At 37.9% G+C, this 26,600-nt stretch overlaps 1 protein-coding gene across 7 annotated transcripts in view; it reads left to right on the plus strand.

Annotated features, from left to right (window-relative positions):
* The window catches only part of LAMA2 (laminin subunit alpha 2), a 693,967-nt gene that overhangs the window by 500,394 nt on the left and 166,973 nt on the right, over window positions 1-26,600 (plus strand). For all 7 annotated transcript variants that reach the window (XM_043457137.1, XM_043457138.1, XM_043457134.1 and 4 more), the window contains 2 exons: window positions 7,031-7,117; window positions 19,837-20,030. In XM_043457137.1, coding sequence (XP_043313072.1) covers window positions 7,031-7,117; window positions 19,837-20,030 — 281 coding nt within the window. The remainder of the gene's footprint in view (window positions 1-7,030; window positions 7,118-19,836; window positions 20,031-26,600) is intronic.

Below are 26,600 nucleotides of genomic sequence, written 5' to 3' on the forward strand. Positions count from 1 at the left end.
CAGGAGTTGAAGCCAGGGCTTTGTAGCAAAATTGACCTACAATGGTAGTCATTAAAAGAAATGGGGAAACCGGAGAGAGCTGCTGTAGAAGAAAGACAATTTATGTTTCAAATAAGTTAAATTTATATGAAAGGTCTGTCTGAATGGAAATATGCAAATAGTCACAAGAAATCAAAATCTGAAAATTGGAAGGGCAGATGAAGAAGTGCATATGTGCTCAATTGTGTACAACCCTTTGTGACCCTGTGGTCTGCAGCCCACCCGGCTCCTTTGTCCATGGGATTTCCCAGGCAGGAATACTGGAGGGTGTTGCCATTTACTACTCTAGGGGATCTTTCCAACCCAGGGATTGAACCCATGTCTCCTGTGTCTCCTGCACTGCAGGCAGAGTCTTTATTGCTTGAAGCTATTGGAGAAGCCTAGATGAAGATAGAGAAATTTCCCAGGGTCGTGTTATCCAAAGGGAGCACATGAGAAGAAAATAGGAATTCATACATTAGACAAGTCAGAAGAGAAAGAAACACCAAGTAAAGAGCTGTCCAGGAGGCAAGGAAACTGAGGCCAAGCCATTGCCAATTTAGTGAGAGAAAAGAGAGGCAGAGGATGAGCATGGATGCTGCTCTCCCAGGAGAGACTAAGTACAGACCATGACATTAACCGTGTGGGTCCCCAGTGGATTTGGACAGTCAACAGTGGAAGCAGACGTTAGGTTACAAGGGTGTGAGTAAACAGCTCTAAGAAATTTCCAGAAGGGGAGGAGAGAGTGCTACTTTGATGGTCAGCAAGATCAATAAAAAATGTTTTCTATTTGTTTCATTTTTGCTTTATATGATTTATGCAACATGTTTTTTATGCAAAGGACACTGTAAGAATCAAATATGAAATCAAGGCAGCTAGTTTAATGGCTTTCCAACTTTATTGATTACAACCACTCTAAGAAAATCTTTTTTTTACCTCATAAGCTAGGATACAAAAAAATGTGTGGATATCTATCTATCCATACATATGCGTGTGTGTGTGTGTGTGTGTGTGTGTGTGTGTGTTAGTCATGTCCGACTCTTTGTGACCCCATGGAAGCCCAACAGGCTTCTCTGTCAATGGGAATTCTCCAGGCAAGAATGCTGGAGTGGGTTGCCATGCTCTCCTCCAAGAGATCTTCCCAATGAGGGATGGACACAAGGTCTCCCACCTTGCAGGCGGATTCTTTACTGTTTGAGCCACCAAGAATACTGGAGTGGGTAGCCTCTCCCTTCTCCAGGGGAACTTCCCGTCATAGGAATCATACTGGGGTCTCCTGCATCGCAGGCGGATTCTTTACCAGCTGAGCTACTTGGGAAGCCCGTCTATATTATGTATCAGAGTTTATATTCAATTTTACTTTCTTGCATTATTAGAAGAAATTTTAGTCAAAACCCCTGAAAGTGATTTCATAACTCACTAAGGTCATCACATAAAGTTTGGAACATTAATTAACATAGCAAAGACTTTCATATGATGAGAAGAGAGGCGCTTCTCCCCGAGATAAGAAAAACAGATTCTAAAATATACATAGAGGAGGCTGAGATATCTCTCTGCAGAGACTTTGGCCAGTGATTACTAACTCACCCACTTTTTAGTTCAAGTATTCAATATCTCTTATCAGGACAAATAAACTTTTAATCATTGTGAAAGTATGACACTGCTCACATACCCTCAAGAGTTTCCCCTGCCTACCCAAGGAAAAGTCAGATGTTTTCTCAGAGTGTTAGAAACCCTCTGCAATCCAACCCCTTTTTCCAGGCTCAATGCCATCTCCTCTCTCTACAGTTAGGCCAGGTTTGAGTTTCTTGATATTCTCCAAACATGCTCAGCAATTTTTGCCAGATAGAGAATGAAAAATCTGCATGGTTTCACTTGGGGTGGAACCTAAAACAAACAAACTCATAGAAACAGTGTGCAATGGTTGTTACCATGGACTGGGGAATGGGAGAAGGTGATAAAAGGGTGCAAAGTCCAAGTCATGAAGTGAATAAGATCTAAGGATATAATACATAGTGTAATGACCATGGTTGATAATACATTATTGTATAATGGAAACTTACAAGGCTTCCCTGGTAGCCCAGATGGTAAAGAATGTGCTTGCAATGTAGGAGACCCAGGTTGAGTCACTGGGTCTCCAGTCATTCCCTGGAGAAGGGAATGGCTACCTACTCCAGTTTTCCACCTGGGCAATCCCATGGGCAAAGGGTCCTGTTGGGCTACAGTACATGGGTTGCAAAGAGTCAGACACAACTGAGCAACTTAGCACTAGGAGAGTAGAACCTAGAGTGCTACTAGAGTAGCACCAGTAGGAGGTAAATGTATGAAGTAATAGATGTGTTAATTATCCAGATGGTGGGAATCCTTTCACACCATACACATGTATCAAATCATCACAGGTACACTTTAAATATAATACAATTTTATTTGCAGTTATACTTTAATAAACCTGAAAAAAAATCCACAAATTTATTATGTAATATCAGTTAGTGAAAGTGCCAGCCTCAGTGAATTTGGAGAGAATAGGGTGCTCTTTTCATTAGCGTGTTCGATGGAGATCTTCACAAACAGATGAGGCTTGGCCAGAGCCTTGAATAAGTCATGGAGAGAGTCACATGACCATCTAAAGGAAGAGCCACCCAGCCAGAGGAAAAAGTAAGCACAATGGCCTGGAGATAGCCCACACTGGGCAGACAGCAAGTGCTAGAGCAGAGTGCATGGGGATGGGGAAGGGTGACAGGAGGTGAAGGCATGGGAGCTCCAGTGAGTTAGTAAATGTCATGAAGGCTAAAAATCTTCCAATGGCAAGAGGTGGCTTAGAATAGGATAATGCAATGAATTAGTGATGGTAACACCAGCAGCATTTGCAGATAGAATACCTGTGGAATCTGAGAGAAGAAAAAGGTCATTCTGTGGTTTATGGCAGAGCAGATAGAAGCCATGTATGGCCATTGATTGAGATGGGAAAATGACAGAAAGGTCACTGGTATTTTTGGGAGGACAGGAGCTCAGTTTTAGATCTATTGGGATAGATACAATATTTAGAGCCTTTAAAACTAGCTGACTTTATTTTTGGGGGCTCCAAGATCACTGCAGATGGTAATTGCAGCCATGAAATTAAAAGACGCTTACTCCTTGGAAGGAAAGTTAGACAGCATATTAAACCTAGACAGCATATTAAAGAGCAGAGACATTACTTTGCCAACAAAGGTCCTTCTAGTCAAGGCTATGGTTTTTTCAGTAGTCATGTATGGATGTGAGAGTTGGACTATAAAGAAAGCTAAGCGCCAAAGAATTGATGCTTTGGAACTGTGGTGTTGGAGAAGACTCTTGAGAGTCCCTTGGACTGCAAGGAGATCCAACCAGTCCATCTTAAAGGAGATCAGTCCTGGGTGTTCATTGGGAGGACTGATGTTGAAGCTGAAACTTCAATACTTTGGCCACCTGATGTGAAGAGTTGACTTATTTGAAAAGACCCTGATGCTGGGAAAGATTGAGGGCAGGAGGAGAAGGGGACGACAGAGGATGAGATTGCTGGATGGCATCACCGACTCAATGGACATGGGTTTGGGTGGACTCCGGAAGTTGGTGATGGACAGGGAGGCCTGGCGTGCTGTGGTTCATGGAATTGCAAAGAGTCGGGCAAGACTGAGTGACTGAACCGAACTGAACTGAACTGAAGACTGAGTGAGGTCATCTAGGGGAAAGAGGACAGGACAAGATAGGATAGAAAACACCTGAAGACTGAAACTTGAAGCATATTCAGAAGTCAAGGACATGACATAGATCCAGCAAAGCAGACTGGAAAGGAACGAACAGTCAATGACTGGGATAAGGGAGTGGAACCCAGGAAGTCACTTCATTTCAGTAGACTCCACAGGAGATGACAGAGGGTAGCAGACTGTAAGTCCTAGAAGTTCTGTTGAGTAACTTAGGAATTAACAGACCTAAGGTAACATAAAATGGCCACAGAGAAGAGAAACTATAGGATTTCTAAGTGGCCCTGCAGACAATATGAAAATTAAGAGGAGATAAGGGATTCGGGACCGTAAAGAATAAACCCAAACCTCAAGTAAGATGTAATTCCTACATCCTCTTTCATAAGTCCATATATATGATGTAAGGAAAAGTTTGAGTCCACCATAATATCATAATTCAAAACAGTTTACATCAACTATCCAAGGAAAGTTATGACATTCTGGCATCATAATTGAGACAGATCCATTACTATAAAGAAATATAATTTAATCATGTTGGCTGTATAGAATTTCACTTGAATGTATAAAAATCTGTTTTCCAAGTGCCTATATATGTATATGACTTTGTATGTATGTGTGTTTGTGTGTGTGTATGTACAGATGAACTCAGCATCCAGCTTTAAAGAGCTAGAAGCTTAACAGAATGTGTCATTTACATGTCTGTGGGTCTATTTTTGTTAAGGCAAAAAAAAAAAAAACATAGCTGGATAATGAGTTGTGAGTAGTAGATCCCATATTATGCAAAGGTTAAAATTTATTACTCATTCATGTTCTACTTATTTAATGTATTAGCTGTTGTTCAGTCGCTCAGTCGTGTCTGACTCTTTGCGACCTCATGGACTGCAGCACACCAAGCTTCCCTGTTCTTCACCCTCTCCCAGAGCTTGCTCAAGCTCATATCCTTTGAGTCGGTGATGCCATCCAACAATCTTGTCTTCTGTCGTCCCCTTCTCCTCCTGCCTTCAATATTTACCAGTATAAGGGTCTTAGAATCTAATGTGTTGGCTCTTCTAATCAGGTGGCCAAAGTATTGGAGCTTCAGCTTCAGCATCAGTCCTTCCAGTGAATATGCAGGATTGATTTCCTTTAGGATTGACTGGTTTGATCTCCTTGCTGTCCAAGGGACACTCAAGAGTCTTCTCTAACATCACAGTTCAAAAGAATCAATTCTTCAGCCCTCAGCCTTCTTTGTGGTCCAACTCTCACATCCATACATGACTACTGGAAAAGCTGTAGCCTTGACTAGATGGACCTTTGTCGGCAAAGTAATGTCTGTGCTTTTTAATATGCTGTCTAGGTTCGTTGTAGCTTTTCTTCCAAAGAGCAAGCATCTTTTAATTTCATGGCTGCAATCACCATCTGCAGTAATTTTGGAGCCCAAGAAAAGAAAATCTCTTACTGTTTCCGTTGTTTCCCCATCTATTTGCAATGAAATGATGGGACCAGATGCCATGATCTTAGTTTTTCTTAGTTTTTTGTATGTTGAGTTTTAAGCTGACTTTTTCACTCTCCTCTTTCACCTTCAAGAGACTCTTTAGTTCCTCTCCTCTTTCTGCCATAAGGATGATTTAATCTTCATATCTGAGTTAATTGATATTTCTCCCAGCAATCTTAATTCCTGCTCATGCTTCATCCAGTCCAGCATTTTGCTGATGTACTCTGCATATAAGTTAAATAAGCAGGGCAACAATATACAGCCTTCACATACTCCTTTCCCAATTTGGAACTAGTTCACTGTTTCATGTCCAGTTCTAATTGTTGCTTTTTGACCTGAATGGAGGACAATTAAAATAGGGTCCAAATGGCACCTGAGCAATAGGAGTTGCAACTCTGGTCTACATACCTTATTGCTTTTTCAGCATCAGCTGGCTTAGCAGACCAACAAAACGCAAAACGGTGTTTGTAGCATTGCTGGTTTGCAACATTACCATTGTTTTTTCTTTCTAAATTTCCAGAGCACCATGCATTTTGTCCAGTGGAAATGAAGCAGTATTTGTATTTGAAAGAAATTTGTTACAACCCAAAACTACATTTTAGCATAGTTTTGTTTTCATATCTTCTCTAGTCTTTCCTTTGTGGGGTAAGGTGATCAAGAATCTGGGAGCAAGGCTCACTGGCCAGTCTATCAGTGTTGTCAGAACCAGGCATGTTATACGAGACTTGCTTATTAGAAGGGTTTCCCTGGTGGCTCAGTGGTAAAGAATCCTCTGCCAATGCAGGAGATGTGGGTTTGATCCCTGGGTTTGGAAGATCCCCTGGATAAGGAAATGGCAATTCACTCTATTATTCTTGCCTGGGAAATCCCATAGACAGAGAAGCCTGGTGGACTACAGTCCATGGAATCACAAAGTTGGACATTACTTAGCAACTAAAGAACAGCAACAACTTCTTAGAAGAGATTATAAAATTGTTAGAAAATCATACTAATTTTCATGCAGAAAGATTTCCTGTCTTATTTCCTTACACTAGATCACATTATTTTGTATTTAAAGTAAAATCTAGTTTGAAATCCACATGTAAAATACAAAAGACAGTCTTTATTTTAAGTGAAACATCTATTCACACTTAATGCATTGAAATCCAGTGGCAATTTGGTCTAAGTTTTAAAAAATTAAATTACTTTTATGTCCCCATTTTTTTTTAACCTGAAAGATACTCAGTAATACTTATTCTACTGTCTGACAAATGTGCAGGAATTCTCATCATGTTTTTATTTTAATTCAAGAAAAATAGCACCCTTTTTCTGGATGTTTGATATTTTCATGACTGTCATATAATTATTAAAACTTCACAGTTGTAACATGGTCAGTGTCATGCATTGTTAATTCACCAAAAAGCAACCATCTTTACTTGTTAACTATTATTAGTAATATTTAGTTGTGATATCCTACCCTTGAATGTTGTTGTTCAATCATTAAGTCATGTCTGACTCATTGCAACCCCATGGACTATAGCCTGCCAAGCCCCTCTGTTCAAGAGATTTTTCCAGACAAGAATACTGGAGTGCCATTTCCTTCTCTAGGGGATCTTCCTGACCAAGGGATCAAACTCGCATCTTTTTGCAGGCAGAATCTTTACCACAGAGCCACCAGGGAAGCCCATTACCCTTGAATAGGAACTTATAATTACAAATATGACATTTGTAACCATCAAAAACCAGTTCCATTCATCTAGATATTAGATAGAATTGCTTAAATTTATAAAAATAAATAAGTCAAATGATTTTTTCGATCTTTATTTTTTTTCTGATTCAGTTTCAGCCCATCTTGTGTCATGGAAGGCCTGGGTGATTACCGCTGCACAGCTTGCCCACGGGGATATGAAGGGCAGTACTGCGAAAGGTACGGACAGTCGTGAGACAGAGAGCGCAGTGATGCATAGAGATCACATAGCAAAGGATCGTAGGAGAAAAGTATCTGTTATTTTTACAAGGTCATTTTCATGTTCTCTCATAGTTTATAAGCTTTCAAAAATATTTTTGTATCTTTAGAGTTTATCTAAAGAAACTTTATGTTTTAGCACATATATGTATACATACACACCCTAGTATAGATTAGAAGGGAGAAAAAGAGCATTTTACAAGAATGAATCAATTTCAAAATGTTATGTGTAGTTAATGATAATAAAAGGCTGGTGACACATAATTCTAATTTTAGTTCATTGGGAAATATTGGTGGGCACTTCCTGCATGCATGTTATTATTCTGAGAACTCTGGCACTACATCAGCAAGTATATACATAATTCAGAATATAAATTGTATCAAGCATTCTTAATTAGTACAGTCCAAATATTAAAGTGTTAATTGGTTCTCCTTTTCAACATACATACAAAAAAATATTATTTAAAGTCTTCCTCTCACCATATTTTTTACAAATTCTAATCATGCGTGTATGTAGTTGTCAGTTGAGCTATTTCAAATCCTAAAGATTGATGCTGTGAAAGGGCTGCACTCAATATGCCAGCAAATTTGGAAAACTCAGCATTGGCAACAAGACTGGAAAAGGTCAGTTTTCATTCCAATCGCAAAGAAAGGCAATGCCAAAGAATGCTCCAACTATTGCACTATTGCACTCATCTCACAAGTTAATAAAGTAATGCTCAAAATTCTCCAAGCCAGGCTTCAACAGTACTTGAACTGTGAACTTCCAGATGTCCAAGCTGGTTTTAGAAAAGGCAGAGGAACCAGAGATCAAATTGCCAACATCCACTGGACCATCAAAAAAACAAGAGAGTTCTAGAAAAACATCTATCTCTGCTTTATTGACTATGCCAAAGCCTTTGACTGTGTGGATCACAATAAACTGGAAAATTCTGAAAGAGATGGGAATACCAGACCACCTGACCTGCCTTTTGAGAAACCTGTATGCAGGTCAGGAAGCAACAGTTAGAACTGGACATGGAACAACAGACTGGTTCCAAATAGGAAAAGGAGTACATTGAGGCTGTATATTGTCACCCTGCTTATTTAACTTATATGCAGAGTACATCATGAGAAACGCTGACCTGGATGAAGCACAAGCTGGAATCAAGATTGCCGGGAGAAATATCAATAACCTCAGATATGCAGATGACACCACCCTTATGGCAGAAGGTGAAGAGAAACTAAAGAACCTCCTGATGAAAGTGAAAGAGGAGTGTGGAAAACTTTGCTTAAAGATCAACATTCAGAAAACAAAGATCTTGGCCTCTGATCCCATCACTTCATGTAAAATAGATGGGGAAACAATGGAAACAATAGCAGACTTTATATTTTTTGGCTCCAAATCTCTACAGATAATGATTGCATTTTAAATTAAAAGATGCTTACTCCTTGGAAGAAAATTTATGATCAACCTAGACACCATATTAAAAAGCAGAGACATTATTTTGCAAACAAAGGTCCATCTAATCAAAGCTGTGTGTTTTCCAGTAGTCATGTATGGATGTGAGAGTTGGACTATAAAGAAAGCTGAGTGCTGAAGAATTGATGCTTTTGAACTGTGGTGTTGGAGAAGACTCTTGAGAGTCCCTTGGACTGCAAGGAGATCCAAGCAGTCCATCCTAAAGGAGATCAGACCTGGATGTTCATTGGAAGGGCTGATGCCGAAGCTGAAACTCCAGTACTTTGGCCACCTAATGCGAAGAACTGACTCATTGGAAAAGACTCTGATGCTAGGAAAGATTGAAGGCGGGAGGAGAAGGGGATGACAGAGGATGAGATGGCTGGATGGTATCACTGACTCAATGGACATGAGTTTGAGTAAATTCCAGGAGTTGGTGATGGACAGGAAGGCCTGGCGTGCTGCGGTCCATGGGAAAGAGTCGGCCATGATGGAGTGACTGAACTGAACTAAACTGTAGTTATTAAGTGGAATGCTAACTGTAATACAAATGGCAAGTTAAGAAACACAGTTCTATATCAAAGAACTCCTGATTCCAGGGAACATTAGTAGAAAAGAGCTCACCCAAAAATCTCGACACCTACACTGAAACCAAGCTCCACCCAAGAGCCAACAAGTTCCAGTGCAAGATATAACCACAATAATTCTCCAACAAAGCAGAATCATAACCCTGAGCATTAAAAGACATGCTTCCCATAGCCATGCCAAACCCATAGACACCCCACAACTCACTACTGGACACTTCATTGCACTCCATGAGAAGGGCTCCACCCACCAGAGCAAAGACACAAGATCCCCTGACCAGGAAACCTTGACAAGCCACTAGTCCAACCCCACCCACAGGGATCAGGCTCCACAATAAAGAGAAACCACGAACTTCCAGGCTACAAAAGGGCACCCCAAACACAGCAACTGAAACAAAATGAAAAGGCAGAGAAATATTCAGCAGGTAAAGGAATATGAAAAATGCCCACCAAATCAAACAAAAGAAGAGAAGATAGGGAGTCTTCCTGAAAAAGAATTCAGAATAATGATAGTACAGATGATCCAAAATATTGAAAACAAAATGGAGTTACAGATAAATAAACTAGAGACAAGGATTGAGAAGATGCAAGAAATGTTTAGCAAGGACCTAGAAGAAATTAAGAAGAGTCAATCAATAATGAATAATTTAATAACTGAGATCAGAAGCTCTCTGGAGGGAAGCAACAGTAGAATAAATGAGGCAGAAAAGAGGATAAGTGAGGTGAAAGATAAAATGGTGGAAATAATTGAAACAGAGACAAAAAAAGAAAAAAACTTTAAAAGAAATGAGGACAATCTCAGAGACCTCTGGGACAATGTTAAATGCCCCAATAGAAGAAGCTTGGGTGTCCCAGAAGAATAAGACAAAGAGAAAGAGCATGAGAAAATCCTTGAGGAGATAATAGTTGAAACCTTCCCTAAAACGGGGAAGGAAATAGCCACCCAAGTCCAAGAAACCCAGAGAGTCCCAAACAGGATAAACCCAAGGCAAAACACTCCAAGACACATCTTAATCAAACTGACAAATATCAAACACAAAGAACAAATATAAAAAGCAGCTAGGGAAAAGCAACACATTATACACAGTGGATCCCCATAAGGATAACAGCTGATCTTTCAATAGAAACTCTTCAGGACAGAAGGGAATGGCTGAAAATACTTAAAGTGATAAAAGAGAAAAACTTACAACCCAGATTACTGTACTTAGTAAGGATCTTATTCAGATATGAAGGAGAAATCAAAAGCTTTATAGACAAGCAAAAGCTGAGAGAATTCAGCACCACCAAATCAGCTCTTCAATACATGCTAAAGGATCTTCTGTAGACAGGAAGCACAGAAAAGATTTATAAACTCAAACCCGAAACAACAAAGTAGATGGCAATGGGATCATACTTACCAATAATTACCTTAATTGTAAATGGGTTTAATGCCCCAACCAAAAGACAAAGACTGGCTGAATGGATACAAAAACAAGACCTGTAAACAACAGACTACCTCAAACCAAGGGACACATACAGACTGAAAGTGAAGGGCAGGAAAATTATATTTCATGCAAATAGAGACCAAAAGAAAGCAGGAGTAGAAATACTCATATCAGATAAAATAGATTTGAAAAATCTATTGAAAAAAAGATTTTGAAAAAAATCTTTGAAAAGATTTTTGACTTTGAAAAAACAGCCGTGAAAAGAGACAAAGAAGGACACTACATAATGATCAAAGGATCAATCCAAGAAGAAGATATAAAAATTATAAATATATATGCACCCAACATAGGAGTACCTCAATACATAAGGCAAATGTTAACAAATGTGAAAGAGGAAATTAACAGTAACACAATAATAGTGGCAAACTTTAAAACCCCACTCACACCTATGGATAGATCAACCAAACAGAAAATTAGCAAGGAAACACAAGGTTTAAATGATACAATGGACCAGTTAGACCTACTTGATTTCTATAGGACATTTCACCCCAAAACAATGAATTTCACCTTTTTCTCAAGTGCACACAAAACATTCTCCAGGATAGATCACATCCTGGCATATAAATCTAGCCTTGGTAAATTCAAAAAAATTGAAATCATTTCAAGTATCTTTTCTGATCACAATGCAGTAAGATTAGATGTCAACTACAGGAAACCATGCTATTAAAAATACAAACAGATGGAGGCTTCTGAATAACCCACAAATCACAGAAGAAATCAAAAAAGAAATCAAAATATGTATAGAAACAAATGAAAATGAAAACATGACAACCCAAAACCTATGGGATTCAGTAAAAGCAGTGCTAAGAGGAAGGTTCATAGCAATACAAGCTTACCTCAATAAGTAAGGGAAAAATCAAATAAATAAGCTAACTTTACACATAAAGCAACTAGAAAAAGAAGAAATGAAGAAACCCAGGGTTAGTAGAAGGAAAGAAATCATATAAATCAGAGCAGATATAAATGAAAAGGAAACAAAGGAGACTGGCAAGAATCAACAAAACCAAAAGCTGGTTCTTTGAGAAGATATATAAAATAGACAAACCATTAGCCAGACTCATCAAGAAAAAAAAGGGAGAAGAAGCAAATCAACAAAATTAGAAATCAAAATGGAGAAATCACAAAAGACAGCACAGAAATACAAAGGATCTTGAGACTACTATCAGCAACGATGTGCCAATAAAATGGACAACTTGGAAGAAATGGATGAATTCTTAGAAAAGTATAACCTTCTAAAACTGAACCAGGAAGAAATAGAAAATCTTAACAGACCCATCACAAGCATGGAAATTGAAACTATAGTCAAAAACCTTCCAACAAACAAAAGCCCAGGACCAGATGAGTTTACAGGTGAATTCTACCAAAAATTTAGAGAAGAGCTAACACCAATCCTACTCAAACTCTTCCAGAAAATTGCAGAGGAGGGTAAACTCCCAAACTCATTTTATAAGGTCATCATTACCCTAATACCAAAACCAGACAAAGATGCTACAGAAAAAGAAAACTACAGGCCAATATCACTGATGAACATAGATGCAAAAATCCTCAACAAAATTCTAGCAAACAGAATCCAACAACATATTAAAAAGATCATACATCATGACCAAGTGGGCTTAATCCCAGACATGCAAAGATTCTTCAGTATTTTCAAATCAATCAATGTATACACCATGTTAACAAATTGAAAGATAAAAACTATTATCTCAATAGATGTGGAGAAAGCCTTTGACAAAATTCAACACCCATTTATGATAAAAACTCTCCAGAAAGCAAGCATAGAAGGAACAAACCTCAACATAATAAAAGCCATACATGATAAACACACACCAAACATTATCCTTAATGGCAAAAAATTGAAAACATTTCCTCTAAAGTCAGGAACAAGACAAGGATGCCCACTCTCACCACTACTATTCAACATAGCTTTGGAAGTTTTAGCCACAGCAATCAGAGAAGAAAAAGAAATAAAAGGAATCCAGATTGGAAAAGAAGTAAAACTCTCACTGTTTGCAGATGACATGATCCTCTACACAGAAAACCCTAAATACACCACCAGAAAATTACTAGAGCTAATCAATGAATATAGTAAATTTGCAGGATATAAAATGAATACACAGAAATCCCATACATTTCTATACACTAACAATGAGAAAGCAGAAAGAGAATATAAGGAAACAATCTCATTCACCATTGCAATGAAAAGAATAAAATATTTAGGAATAAATTTACCTAAAGAAACAAAAGACGTATATATAGAAAACTATAAAACACTGATGTAAGAAATCAAAGATGACACAAATAGATGGAGAAATATGCCATGTTCGTGGATCAGAAGAATCAATATAGTGAAAATGAGTATACTACCCAAAACAATCTGTACATTCAGTGGACTCTCTATCAAACTACCAATGGTATTTTTCAAAGAACTAGAACAAATAATTTCACAATTTGTATGGAAATACAGAAAACCTCAAATCACCAAAGCAACCTTGAGAAAGAAGAATGGAATTGGAGGAATCAACCTGTCTGACTTCAGACTATACTACAAAGCTGCAGTCCTCCAAACAGTATGGTACTGGCACAAAGACAGAAATATAGGCCAATGGAAGAAAATAGAAAGACCAGAGATAAATCCACACACCAACACCTTATCTTTGAAAAAGGAGGCAAAAATATACAATGGAGAAAAGACAATCCCTTTAACAAATGGTGCTGGGAAAACTGGTCAACCACCTGTAAATGAATGAAACTAGAATACTTTCTAACACCGCACACAAAAATAAACTCAAAATGGATTAAAAATCCAAAAAGTATAAGACTAGAAACTATAAAACTCCTGGGGAAAAACATAGGCAGAACACTCTCTGACATAAATTATAGCAAGATCCTCAATGACTCACCTCCCAGAGTAATGGAAATAAAAGCAAAAATAAACAAATGGGACCTTATTAAACTTAAAAACTTTTGCACAGTGAAGGAAACTATGAGCAAGGTGAAAAGATAGCTTTCAGAATGGGAGAAAATAATAGCAAATGAAGCAACTGACAAAGAATTAATCTCAAAAATATACAAGCAGCTCATGCAGCTCAATACCAGGAAAATAAATGACCCAAGCAAAAATTGGGTCAAAGGACTAAAGAGACATTTCTCCAAAGAAGACATACAGTTGGCTAACAAACATATGAAAAGATGCTCAACATCACTCATTATCAGAGAAGTGGAAATCAAAACCACAATGAGGTACTATCCCACACCAGTCAGAATGGCCATCATCAAAAAGTCTACAAACAATAAATGCTGGAGAGGATGTGGAGAAAAGGGAACCCTCTTACACTGTTGGTGGGAATGCAAACTAGGACAGCCAATATGGAGAACAGTGTGGAAATTCCTTGAAAAAACTGGAAATAGAACTGCCATACGACCCAGCAATCCCACTGCTGGGCATACACACTGAGGAAACCAGAATTGAAAGAGACACGTGCACCCCAATGTTCATCGCATCACTGTTTACAATAGCTAGGACATGCACACAACCTGTGTGTCCATCTACAGACGAATTGATAAGAAAGTTGTGGTACATATACACAATGTAATATTACTCAGCTATTAAAAAGAACTCATTTGAGTCAGTTCTAATGATGTGGATGAAACTGGAGCCTATTATACAGAGTGAAGTAAATCATAAAGAAAAACATCAATACAGGATATTAATGCATTTATATGGAATTTAGAAAGATGATAACGATGACCCTATATGCGAGACAGCAGAAAAGACACAGATATAAAGAACAGACTTTTGGACTCTGTGGAAGAAGGCGTGGATGGGATGATTTGAGAGAATAGCATTGAAACATGTATATTACCATATGTGAAATAGATCAGTCCAAGTTTGATGCATGAAACAGGGCACTCAAAGCCAGTGTGTTGGGACAACCCAGAGGGATGGGATGGGGAGGGAGGTGGGAGGGAGTTTTGGGACTGGGGATACATGTATACCTGTGGCTGATTCATGTCAATGTATGCCAAAAACCACCACAATATTGTAAAGTAATTAGCCTCCAATTAAAATAAATTAATTTTTAAAAAAGAGAAGAAATAAAGGTTAAGTGGGGAAAAAAAAGAAACAGTTCTAGACTGACTGTCTAGGAAGAGTGTAATTTATATTTTCTGGATCCATTATTTTCTATAAGGTCAGTACTATCTTGGATACTCAAACTTATCACCATCATCTTAGTAGGCTTTATTATTCACAAAGTAACAGAGAGCAACTAATATTAGCTATTAACTTTAAACACATCACAATTGTAGCATGATTGATAGCAATATAAAGTTTTATAAAGAATCGTGGACATAACTGAGCTCCACAGACTTTTCTGGGTCCCACTTTTCTAGTGTATAATATCAGAATAGTTCATGTTGTACCTACTTTACAATGACATTGTGAAGATCAAGTATGTAGAGGATACCCTGTCTGAGTACCTACATAATCTCCTCTCCCATAGGAGAGGCAAAAAGGCCTGAGATTTACCCCTAACCCCTTCCTCTAGTGGTCCAATAACTCACTTGTGTGTGAGTACAAAAGTCCAGCTCCTTTCCCCTAAAGCTGAACAAATTTTGAGATGTTATTTATGCTCCAGAGCTTTCCCTGGATTGGGCTGAGACTGGAACTTACCTGGATTCATACCATTGCTTGAATCCTTTCTTCTCCATGTCTTGCTTTACCTACTCCTTTGCTGAATTCTTCTATGAGCTTTCTTAAATTATGAATCTCTTTGCAAATATAAACCAATATTAATTTTATCATTACCCATTTAAGAATCTTCTTTTAATATAACCAGCAATGATATGTTAATAATGGAAATAAATGCACTTAGTAGCTCAGTTGTGTCTGACTCTTTACCACCCCATGGACTGTAGCCCGCCAGCCTCCTCTGTCCATGGGAATTCTCCAGGCAAGAATACTGGAGAGGGTTGCTGTGCCCTCCTTCAGGGGTCTTCCCAACCCAGGGATCAAATCCAAGTCTCCCACATTGCAGGTGGTTTCTTTACCATCCAAGCCACCAGGGAAGCCCAAGAAAACTAGAGTGTGTAGTCTATCCCTTCTCTAGGGGAACTTCCCAACCCAGGAATCGAAGCGGGGTCTCCTGTATTGCAGAAGAATTCTTTACCAGCTGAGCTACCTGGGAAGCCCATGGAAATAAATAGATAACTAAATAATTAAACATATGTTTATAAAGTTCAGTGCAGTTTCTATAAGTTTGCAAAATAAATTTCTCAATAATTCTGTATGTGGTAACTCTAAACACAAAAAAATATTCACTACTTGCATATATATATATATATATATATATAGTATATATAGAAAACATTCACAGTTTTCATGCCAACAGAAATTAGTAACAATGAAATAACTAAAAGCAGGCAAAATCCAAAATATTGCTATTTGTTGTGGAGATATATACACCATTTGAATATATATATATTTTTTTCATGTCCACAAATGTGCTGTAGCGTTCATGCTTAGCCTAATATCCATTTCATGCCCCTGTAAACACCAGTAGGAGGACAACTAAAAGCATCCCTGGACACCAACAGGATTATCTGGCATAATTTATGAAAAATGTTTGATACTATAGCTACATTTATAAATTGGAGTTTCCAATATCTATAAAAGCACGTATATAGAAGAGATTGGAAGGGTACATGGAAATGACAATTATTGTTCTGAGCTAGAGTGATTATAGAAAATTTATATTTTTATTATCCATAAATGTTTAATCAATAAGAGTTGACAGTTTGTATAGCATAGAGATGAGCAGGGTCTTATGCTATCAAATGGGAATGGCTTGAATAGTTTTTGCAGTTCGCAAATGTTGTTATAGCTCTACATTCATCATTTCTAACATATAAATGATCAGGCTATATTTCCCTGAAAAATTACTTTTATTCAGCTAAATTAAACTAAAGGTCTTGCTTAAATTTTTATTGTAACCTTCCAAATAAATTTGTTTCACTTCTGAGAGCATCTTAAATCATTTAAATCACCTTATGACCTGCCCAAACTCATCAGGTCTAAAGCTGCTTAAATGTCTTGAGTGTCCCTATATCACAGAAACCGCTACCCATGCTTTATCTCTGTTACTCTTATAATAAACTCTGAACATTTAATCAATCTGAACCTGTTTGGAATTGAATTCTTTCACCAGCAAATGTTAAGAAACAATTTAAATGGACTTATTTAATGATACTTTATTGAGCATTTGTAAAAGTACATTGGAAATAAAATATTAAAATGATAAATGTATAAAAACCTAATGTTACAGATAATTTTCTTCTTGCTTTGCTTTTTCTAACCAGCACAGGGAGAATTAACATTCACAGTCAGCTGTGCAAATTTCGACAGTCCTAGGCCACTAAAAATGGTCCAGGATTATTTGGCTAGTGTTTACAACTTTTGGATTAAATCTCCTACTGTCTCTCATCTTTTTCCTCTGTTTGCCTGTTGAACAAACATCTTTCAGTTCAGTTCAGTCACTCAGTTGTATCCTACTCTTTGTAACCTCATGGACTGCAGCAAGCCAGGCCTCCCTGTCCAACATCAACTCCCGGAGTTTACATAAACTCATGCCCGAGTCGGTGATGCCATCCAGCCATCTCATCCTCTGTCATCCCCTTCTCCTCCCGCCTTCAATTTTTCCCAGCATCAGGGTCTTTTCCAATGAGTCAGATCTTTGTATCAGGTGGCCAAAGTATTGGAGTTTCAGCTTCAGCATCAATCCTTCCAGTGAATATTCAGGACTTATTTCCTTTAGGATGAACTAGGTGGATCTCCTTGTAGTCCAAGGGACTCTGAAGAGTCTTCTCTGACACCACAGTTCAAAAGCATCAATTCTTCAGCACTCAGCTTTCTTTATAGTGCAACTCTCACATCCATACTTGACTACTGGAAAAACCATAGCTTTAACTAGACTGACTTTTGTTGGCAAAGTGATGTCTCTGCTTTTTAATATGCTTGTCTAGGTTTGTCATAACTTTTCTTCCAAGGAGCAAGCGTCTTTTAATTTCATGACTACAGTCACCATCTGCAGTGATTTTGGAGCCAAAAAAATTAAAGTCTGTCACTGTTTCTACTGTTTCCTCGTCTATTTTACACGAAGTGATGGGACCAGATGCCATGATCTTAGCTTTCTGAATGTTGAGTTTTCAGCCAGCTGTTTCACTCTCGTCTTTCACTTTCACCAAGAGGCTCTTTAGTTCTTCTTTGCTTTCTGCCGTAAGGGAGATGTCATCTGCATATCTGAGATTATTGAAATTTCTCCCAGTAATCTTGATTCCAGCTTGTGATTCATCCAGTGCAGCATTTCCCATGATGTACTCTTCATATAAGTTAAATAAGCAGGGTAACAATATACAGCCTTGACATACTCCCTTCCCGATTTGGAACCAGTTTGTTGTTCCATATCCATTTCTAACTGTTGTTTCTTGACCAGGGTACAGATTTCTCAGGAGGCAAGTCAGGTGGTCTGATATTCCCATCTCTTGAAGAATTTTCCAGTTTGTGGTGATCCACACAGTCAAAGGCCTTGGCATAGTCAATAAAGCAGAAGTAGATGTTTTCTACTTAGTGATCCAGTGGATGGGAATTTGATCTCTGGTTCCTCTGCCTTTTCTAAATCCAGCTTGAACATCTGAAAGTTCACAGTTCATGTACTATTGAAGCCTGGCTTGGAGAATTTTGAGCATTACTTTGCTAGCTGTTGATTATATTTAGGCTGAACTACTTATATATAATTGATTGTGCTATCCAGAAAACTGAGAGACTCTGTGTTTTTAACACTTAAGCCAGGACAACAGGCAATCTGGGACCATCCTGGGTAAATCAGAGCATATAGTCTTGTCAGCATCTTTTACAAGTTACCCAGCTTACTTGGGCTTCCCAGGTGGTGCTAGTGGTAAAGACCCTCCCTGCCAGGGCAGGAGCCTTAAGAGATATGGGTTTGATCTCTGAGTCAGGAAGATCCCCTGGAGAAGAGCATGGCACCCACTCCGGTATTCTTGCCTGGAGAATCCCATGGACAGAAGAATCTGGTGGGCTACAGTCCATGGGGTCTCAAACAGTCGGACACAACTGAAGCAACTTAGCTCAAAAACTTACAGTAATGTAACCAACATATACTTAAGTGAATTGTTTCACTGAAGGGTGGAAGATTGATGAACAGTTGGCATTTGGAGTTCATTCAGTTGGATTTCCTTTAGAATTTCTCAAGTTGCTGTTACATATTTTATTTACATCAAATAATCCCCTTCCAGAGAGACACAATAAAAAAAATCTATCTTGAGAAAGATGTGATTGAAAGGAAAGAATTAAACAGAAAATGTAGCCATTTATTGCCACTTGCTTCCTTTTTCTCATTAGTAAAATTAATAAGTTGAATTATTTGGTCATTTTGATCCCTAAAATGAATGCATCTAGGTAAGCCCAGGAGTCAATGTAAATTTTTATTCATTTCTAATTTAAAAATGAAGACTTCAAAAAAACTTTTTGTAGTCTAGAGCAGTAGTGGGCAAACTGGACCACACAATTTGGCCCATTGCCTATTTCTGTATGGCACCCAAGCTGCAAATGCTTATTATAGGCAGACTTAGCCAATAGAGAACACTAAATATTTAGCCCCAGTTATGTAAATTTGTGGAGAAGGAAATAGCAACCCACTCCAGTATTCTTGCCTGAAGAATTCCATGGACAGAGGAGCCTGGTGGTCTACAGTCCGTGGGGTCATACAGAGTTGGACATGACTGAAGTGACTTTGCACCCATGCTTGTAAATTTGATACCTTGACAAGAATCCCATTCTTATTATTATATTGGTTTTCCATTAGTAGATTATTATAAAACAATTTATACTTGATTAATATTCTGATTTGAATCCCTTTAGCCAAAAATGTTTGAAAATTTCTTTCTCTTTCACTGCACGAGTTTGATTTTGCCTCTTGACCTACAAAGCCTGCAGTGTTTACTATCTAGCTCTTTGCAGGAAAAATTTGTGAACCCCTGATCTATTGATTTTTGCTATCAATTTTGTTTCATTCACAACAACAGACACACAACAACAATAATTTCGAGACATGACTTATTATTGATCTCATTTGCATTGTCACTGTTTAAATTCAGGTGTGCCCCCGGCTATACCGGCAGCCCAAGCAGCCCTGGAGGCTCCTGCCAAGAATGTGAGTGTGACCCCCATGGCTCACTGCCTGTCCCCTGTGACCCTGTCACGGGGATCTGCACGTGCCGACCCGGAGCCACGGGACCGAAGTGTGACGGCTGTGAACAGGGGCATGCGCGTGAGGGCATGGAGTGTGTTTGTACGTATACTAACTTGATTATTGGTTTTGGGGGCTTGGTTCCATTTCTATCTCATTTCCAGTGAGAAAGACTGGCTTTTTTTTTTCTTATTTTTCAACATTTAGTGTTTCCCTTGTTTTTCAGTAGCTACTGCTACTCTTCCTTCTCCCTGTCTGTCCACCTTCTGCTGTTTGCCTGCTGTTTTTGTCTCCATCCCGCTGAGCCAAGAACGGCTGAGAAAATCCTCAGCATGCTTTAGTCAGTTCATTGAAGACCTACAGCAAAGTTCCCGGAGGCAGATTCTATTTTATTTTGCCCATCTAAGAGTTTGCAGTTTTACCTAAAGCTGACATTGCCTTTGTGACAGATTAAAGGTCTGGGTTTGTTAAATTTTTTTAGAATCCTCTTGAATTTGTAATCAAATGGACAGGCACTATAAGCCTTGAAGTACAACTGGCTTTTCTGAGTTTACAGAAATCCATGGGCATCCTTCTTCTTAACTTTCTCTTCCACTACAGAACCTGGAAGTAGTGACAATGAACTCAAGGGTTTCTACTCATGTATTTCCCTTTGTTTTAATAACTGCTTCTGGATTCAGTAATGACATCCTGAGTTTACATAGACTGTTAGTATTAAATAGAATTCTTAGATCTTATATAATCTAAAAAGGTTATTTATAAATATAGGGAGGACCATTATACTGTGGTGTTCTTTTCCTTGAGGAAATTTACAATAGTGGTCTTAATTCTTTATAACAAATATAAGTATGAATTATTTAAGTACTTTTTATTTCAGTATTTACATATTTTAGTGTATTTACATATGCTTGTATTTCTGGTTTTAACATCTTGTGTCTCTAAAGCTTAATAACATTTTCACTAGAATTTTTGTTTGTGCTTTAGTTTTATGAGTTACCCCAACATCTAAGCCTGGCTTTTTAGATCTGCCAAAAGGTAAAGACTGGGTTTATTTGGGAATATAATTTTTGAACTTCTTCTTTTCTGTGTATTTCAACAACCTTTGATAAAAATTTATTGCATTTAAAATAAAAATAAATGTCAAGTTTGATGGGGGAAGAGAGATGAAGTGTAATATGTAATATACATTTACATTATCATATTCAGTTATTGGTATATACATATTCACTCTTCTCAAGTGAAATGGCATATTTTAATGATAATTGTATAGACTTCCAGTATAGTACAACTAGTTTTAATATTGCTATTAAAGATAAACTATTAACATGGAAATATTCAACTAAATAATATATGTTCATAACCTAAATGCTAATCTAACAGACCTTGAATTTTAAATTAATTAATTTTCTAGGGGTGAGATCAGAAAAATCTGATCTCTTTTTCTATGAGTTCATGGTTCGTTTGCTGTCTATCTTGTTCCATTGATTTATATGTATGTTTTTGTACCAGTACCATATTCTTTTGGTAAATGTAGCTCTGTAGTATAGTCTAAAGTCAGGGAGCATGATCCCTCCAGCTCTGTTCTTTCACAAAATTGTATTGGCCCTTTGAAGTCTTTTGTTTTTCCATACAAATTTTAGAATTATTTGTTCTAATTCTGTGGAAAATACCATTGTATTTTGACAGGGATTGCGTTGAATCTGTAGATTGCCTTGGGTAGTATGGTCATTTAAGCAATATTTATTCTTCCAACCCATAAGCACAGTATATCTTTACATTTTTTTGTGTGTTGTCTTCCATTTTTTTAATCAGTGTCTTATAGTTTTACAAATAGAATCCTTTTATATTTTTAGATTTATTCTTTTTGGTGCATTTGTAAGTGGGATTGTTTTCTTAATGTCTCTTCTCATAGTTTGTCTTTAGTGTACAGAAACACAACAGATTTCTGTATATTAAGTTTGCATCCTGCCACTTTACTGAATTCACTGATGAGTTCAAGTAGTTTTTTGGCAGTGCCTTTAGGATTTTCTATATAAAGCATCATGTCATCTGCAAATAGTGACAGTTTTACTTCTTCCTTTCCTTCTTTCTAAATCCTTAAGCTAACTTAGAGCAAGAAACCAAAGAATGGATTCACCTAGTACATTGATCTGCTGGTCCTGATTTGTCACATGTGACTATAGTAGAATTTTATAACGCCCATGAGTGGGAGTGGATGAAGTAGCTTGATTCTGGCAAGAGAATATTTATGTAGTAAGAAAAGTGTCCTCTGATACAAATAAAACCTTTTTCAGAGCCTGGAGTCCATGTTACTTCACTGAAGAAAAGAGATGAAATAGTGCTCTTAATCTGTGCTGACTATAAAAACAAGATGTTTGTCACATTTGATAGAGATAAATTAAAACCCAAATCATTAGTAGCATGTATCATGTAGTTAGTTCTTCTCTCTTTGGCTGATTCTTTAGAAAACACAGTTTAATTTGGCCCACATCATGGCTGTGTATATTTAAAAAAAAAAATGCGCTGGGGAATGATCATTGCAGTATCTCAGGTGAGCCACATATTAGTAGAAAGAATTTATGTACTCCCTGTAGAGTTTATGCTCTTCAGTCAGTCAGTGAGTTCAATCGCTCAGTCGTGTCTGACTCTGTGTCCCCATGGACTGCAGCATGCCAGGATTCCCTGTCCTTCACCAACTCCAAGAGTTTCCTCAAGCTCATGTCCATTGAGTCAGTGATGCCATCCAACCACTTTATCCTCTGTCATCCCCTTCTCCTCCCACCTTCAGTCTTTCACAGCATCAGGGGCTTTTCCAGTGAGTCAGATCTTCACATCAGGTGGCCAAAGTATTGGAATCTCAGCTTTAGCATCAGTCCTTCCAATGAATATTCATGATTGATTTCCTTTAGGATAGACTGGTTGGATCTCCTTGCAGTCCAAGGGACTCTCGGGAGTCTTCTCCAACACCACAGTTTGAAAGCATCAATCCTTTGGCACCCAGTCTTCTTTATGGTCCAGCTCTCACATCCATACATGACTATTGGAAAAACCATAGCTTTGACTAGACAGACCTTTGTTGGCAAAGTGATGTCTTTATATAGATTATTGTCTTTATTTTATTTATTTTATTGAAGTGTTGTTGATTTACAATGTCAAATTAGTTTCAGGTGTATAGCACAGTGCTTCCGTTTGTTGTTGTTATTTAGACACTAAGTCATGTCCAGCTCTTTGAGCCCACCAGGCCTCTCTGTCCATGAGATTTCCCAGGCAAGAATACTAGAGTGGGTTGCCATTTCCTTCTCCAGGGGATCTTCCCAATCCAGGGATTGAACCTGCATCTCCTGCTTTGCAGGCAGATTCTTTACTACTGAACCACCATGGAAGCCCATGATTCAGTTTATGTATATGTATAAAATATATATAAAAAATATGAATCTTTTTTATTCTTTTCCCTTACAGGTTATTGTTGAGTATAATTCCCTGTGCTATACAGTAGGTCTTTGTGTTAGTTATTTTATTTAGACTATAACTTTTAATAGCCAGTTGTTAGCAAGAATCTATCACAATAATGCAGAGGCCTTTATATATTATCACTAGAGCACTGCAGTATTCTTATAATCAAAGATGATTACTAATATCAGTTAGTATATATGTTCCCTATATATGAGAGCAGGAACAAAATAGTGGAAGTGGTTGATCACTGTAAAGAAAATGAGACTTTCTGTAATGAAAGATGATGAAAAACCATCAGTTGACCTTTATTTGCTATTTAATGAATGAGGTTTTGTTTGTTAGACTTGTGATCACCCTCCATCCTAGCCTTTTAAATGCCATCCTCCCTCTGTCTCTATTTAATCCCCAAGTCCTAGTTCCTATTCAAAGGTCAGTATGGCACAGTGGCAAAGAATCTGCCTGCCAATGCAGGAAACACAAGAGACATGGGTTTGATCCCTGGGTTGTGAAGGTCCCCTAGAGTAGAAAATGGCAATTCACTCTATCATTCTTGTCTGGGAAATTCCATGGACAGAGGAGCCTGGTGGGCTACAGTCCATGGGGTTGCAAAGAGTGGAACATGACTGATCACATACATACATGTCTGCTATAGTTTTCTGTCATTCTAAACCAGGGCATGTTATTCAAATCCAGGCATCAGAGTAGCTATAAAAGTAATTTCTGTTCACCCTCCTTTCACCTTTTTCACACCTATTTTGTTTGAGAAACATGTTTTGAGTTTCTTGTTGCCAGTGTCCTTGACCTACGTTCAGGTTAAAAATGTAGAACAGCAACTATCACTGACTCCAGATGATTTTCTTACTGGCTGTCAAGTCCCAGGAGTTTGTGTATCACACTGAGAAAGCCATTCCATTAATCGATTAAGGAGTTGTACTGTTGAACTGTCACACAGAAGAGGTGGATCACTATTTAATTTTCAGTCAGGCTTTGTGAGTAAATGCTATTTGATTACAGTTTTCACTCTGCAAGATCCAGGAAGTTTATTAACCTTGAAGAAAAATTGATCACATTACCTTAAAGTTAGAAGTCTTATAAATGAGGTAGTCTAGTCATCTTCTCCTATGTTATGGTGTCTCTGAAACAGAGCATCTCCTAATGCAAGGAAGCATGCTATTATGAAGTGCTTATAGAGGCTTTGAATTCTGACTGGCCCCATGAAAGTTGTGTGACATCTGATTTGTTAACTTTTCTAAGCCTCATTTTACTACCCATAAAATCTTATGCATTAGGTGACAAGTCTAAGCATAATAGATGTTTAGCAAATTCTAGCCATTCTTATCATCATGGTTATCATTTGACCATTTTTTTCAAAAGCATGATGTTTTGTGCAGCTCCTCCATTTCTGATGAGATATGCTAAATTCTGGGTTTTTAAATAATTAATTCTAGGCTCTTCAAGTCACAGAAAACCCCTTTTTAGTCACCTTATATTTGCTCTTCTCTTTAAGTCCTTCAAGTACATTATTTATGGATTTGTAAACACTGTGACTGTAACTATTTTTCTCATCTTTAAAAGTAGGGCATTAAAGGTACTCACTTCATAGAATTTCTGTGAACATTGGATGAGATAATGAAGTCAAGACACAACATATTGTCTGCCATATAATGGATGATGTGAAGATAAAAGTTATTGTCCCATTATTACTTGTAGTAGTTTCAAAGCTTCCCTTTTTTTTGTTGTTTTTTTTTTTAAACAGTATTTATTGACATGAATCAGCCATGGATTTACATGTATTCCCCATCCTGATCCCCCCTCCCTCCTCCCTCTCCATCCCCTCCCTCTGGGTCTTCCCAGTGCACCAGCCCTGAGCACCTGTCTCATGCATCCAACCTAGGCTGGTGATCTGTTTTACCCTTGATAGTATACTTTTTTCAATGCTATTCTCTCAGAACATCCCACCTTCGCCTTCTCCCACAGAGTCTAAAAGTCTGTTCTGTACATCTGTGTCTCTTTTTCTGTTTTGCATATAGGGTTATTGTTATCATCTTTTTAAATTCCATATGTATGCGTTAGTGTACTGTATTGGTCTTTATCTTTCTGGCTTACTTCACTCTGTATAATGGGCTCCAGTTTCATCCATCTCATTAGAACTGATTCAAATGAATTCTTTTTAATGGCTGAGTAATATTCCATGGTGTATATGTACCACAGCTTCCTTATCCATTCGTCTGCTGATGGGCATCTAGGTTGCTTCCATGTCCTGGCTATTATAAACAGTGCTGTGATGAACATTGGGGTGCACGTGTCTCTTTCAGATCTGGTTTCCTCAGTGTGTATGCCCAGAAGTGGGATTGCTGGGTCATATGGCAGTTCTATTTCCAGTGTTTTAAGGAATCTCCGCACTGTTCTCCATAGCGGCTGTACTAGTTTGCATTCCCACCAACAGTGTAAGAGGGTTCCCTTTTCTCCACACCCTCTCCAGCATTTATTGCTTGTAGACTTTTGGATAGCAGCCATTCTGACTGGCGTGTAATGGTGCCTCACTGAGGTTTTGATTTGCATTTCTCTGATAATGAGTGATGAGCATCTTTTCATGTGTTTGTTAGCCATCTGTATGTCTTCTTTGGAGAAATGTCTGTTTAGATCTTTGGGAATGGAACTGGAGGAATCAAATCAACCTGCCTGACTTCAGGCTCTACTACAAAGCCACAGTCATCAAGACAGTATGGTACTGGCACAAAGACAGAAATATAGATCAATGGAACAGAATAGAAAGCCCAGAGATAAATCCACGTACCTATGGACACCTTATCTTCGACAAAGGAGGCAAGAATATACAATGGAAAAAAGAAGCTCTTTAACAAGTGGTGCTGGGAAACCTGGTCAACCACTTGTAAAAGAATGAAACTAGAACACTTTCTAATACCATATACAAAAATAAACTCAAAATGGATTAAAGATCTAAATGTAAGACCAGAAACTATAAAACTCCTAGAGGAGAATGTAGGCAAAACACTCTCTGACATACATCACAGCAAGATCCTCTATGACCCACCTCCCAGAATACTGGAAATAAAAGCAAAAATAAGCAAATGGGACCTAATGAAACTTAAAAGCTTTTGCACAACAAAGGAAACTATAAGCAAGGTGAAAAGACGGCCTTCAGAATGGGAGAAAATAATAGCAAATGAAGAAACAGACAAAGGATTAATCTCAAAA

Source organism: Cervus canadensis, chromosome 33 (assembly GCF_019320065.1).
Source record: "Cervus canadensis isolate Bull #8, Minnesota chromosome 33, ASM1932006v1, whole genome shotgun sequence".
NCBI lineage: Eukaryota > Metazoa > Chordata > Mammalia > Artiodactyla > Cervidae > Cervus > Cervus canadensis.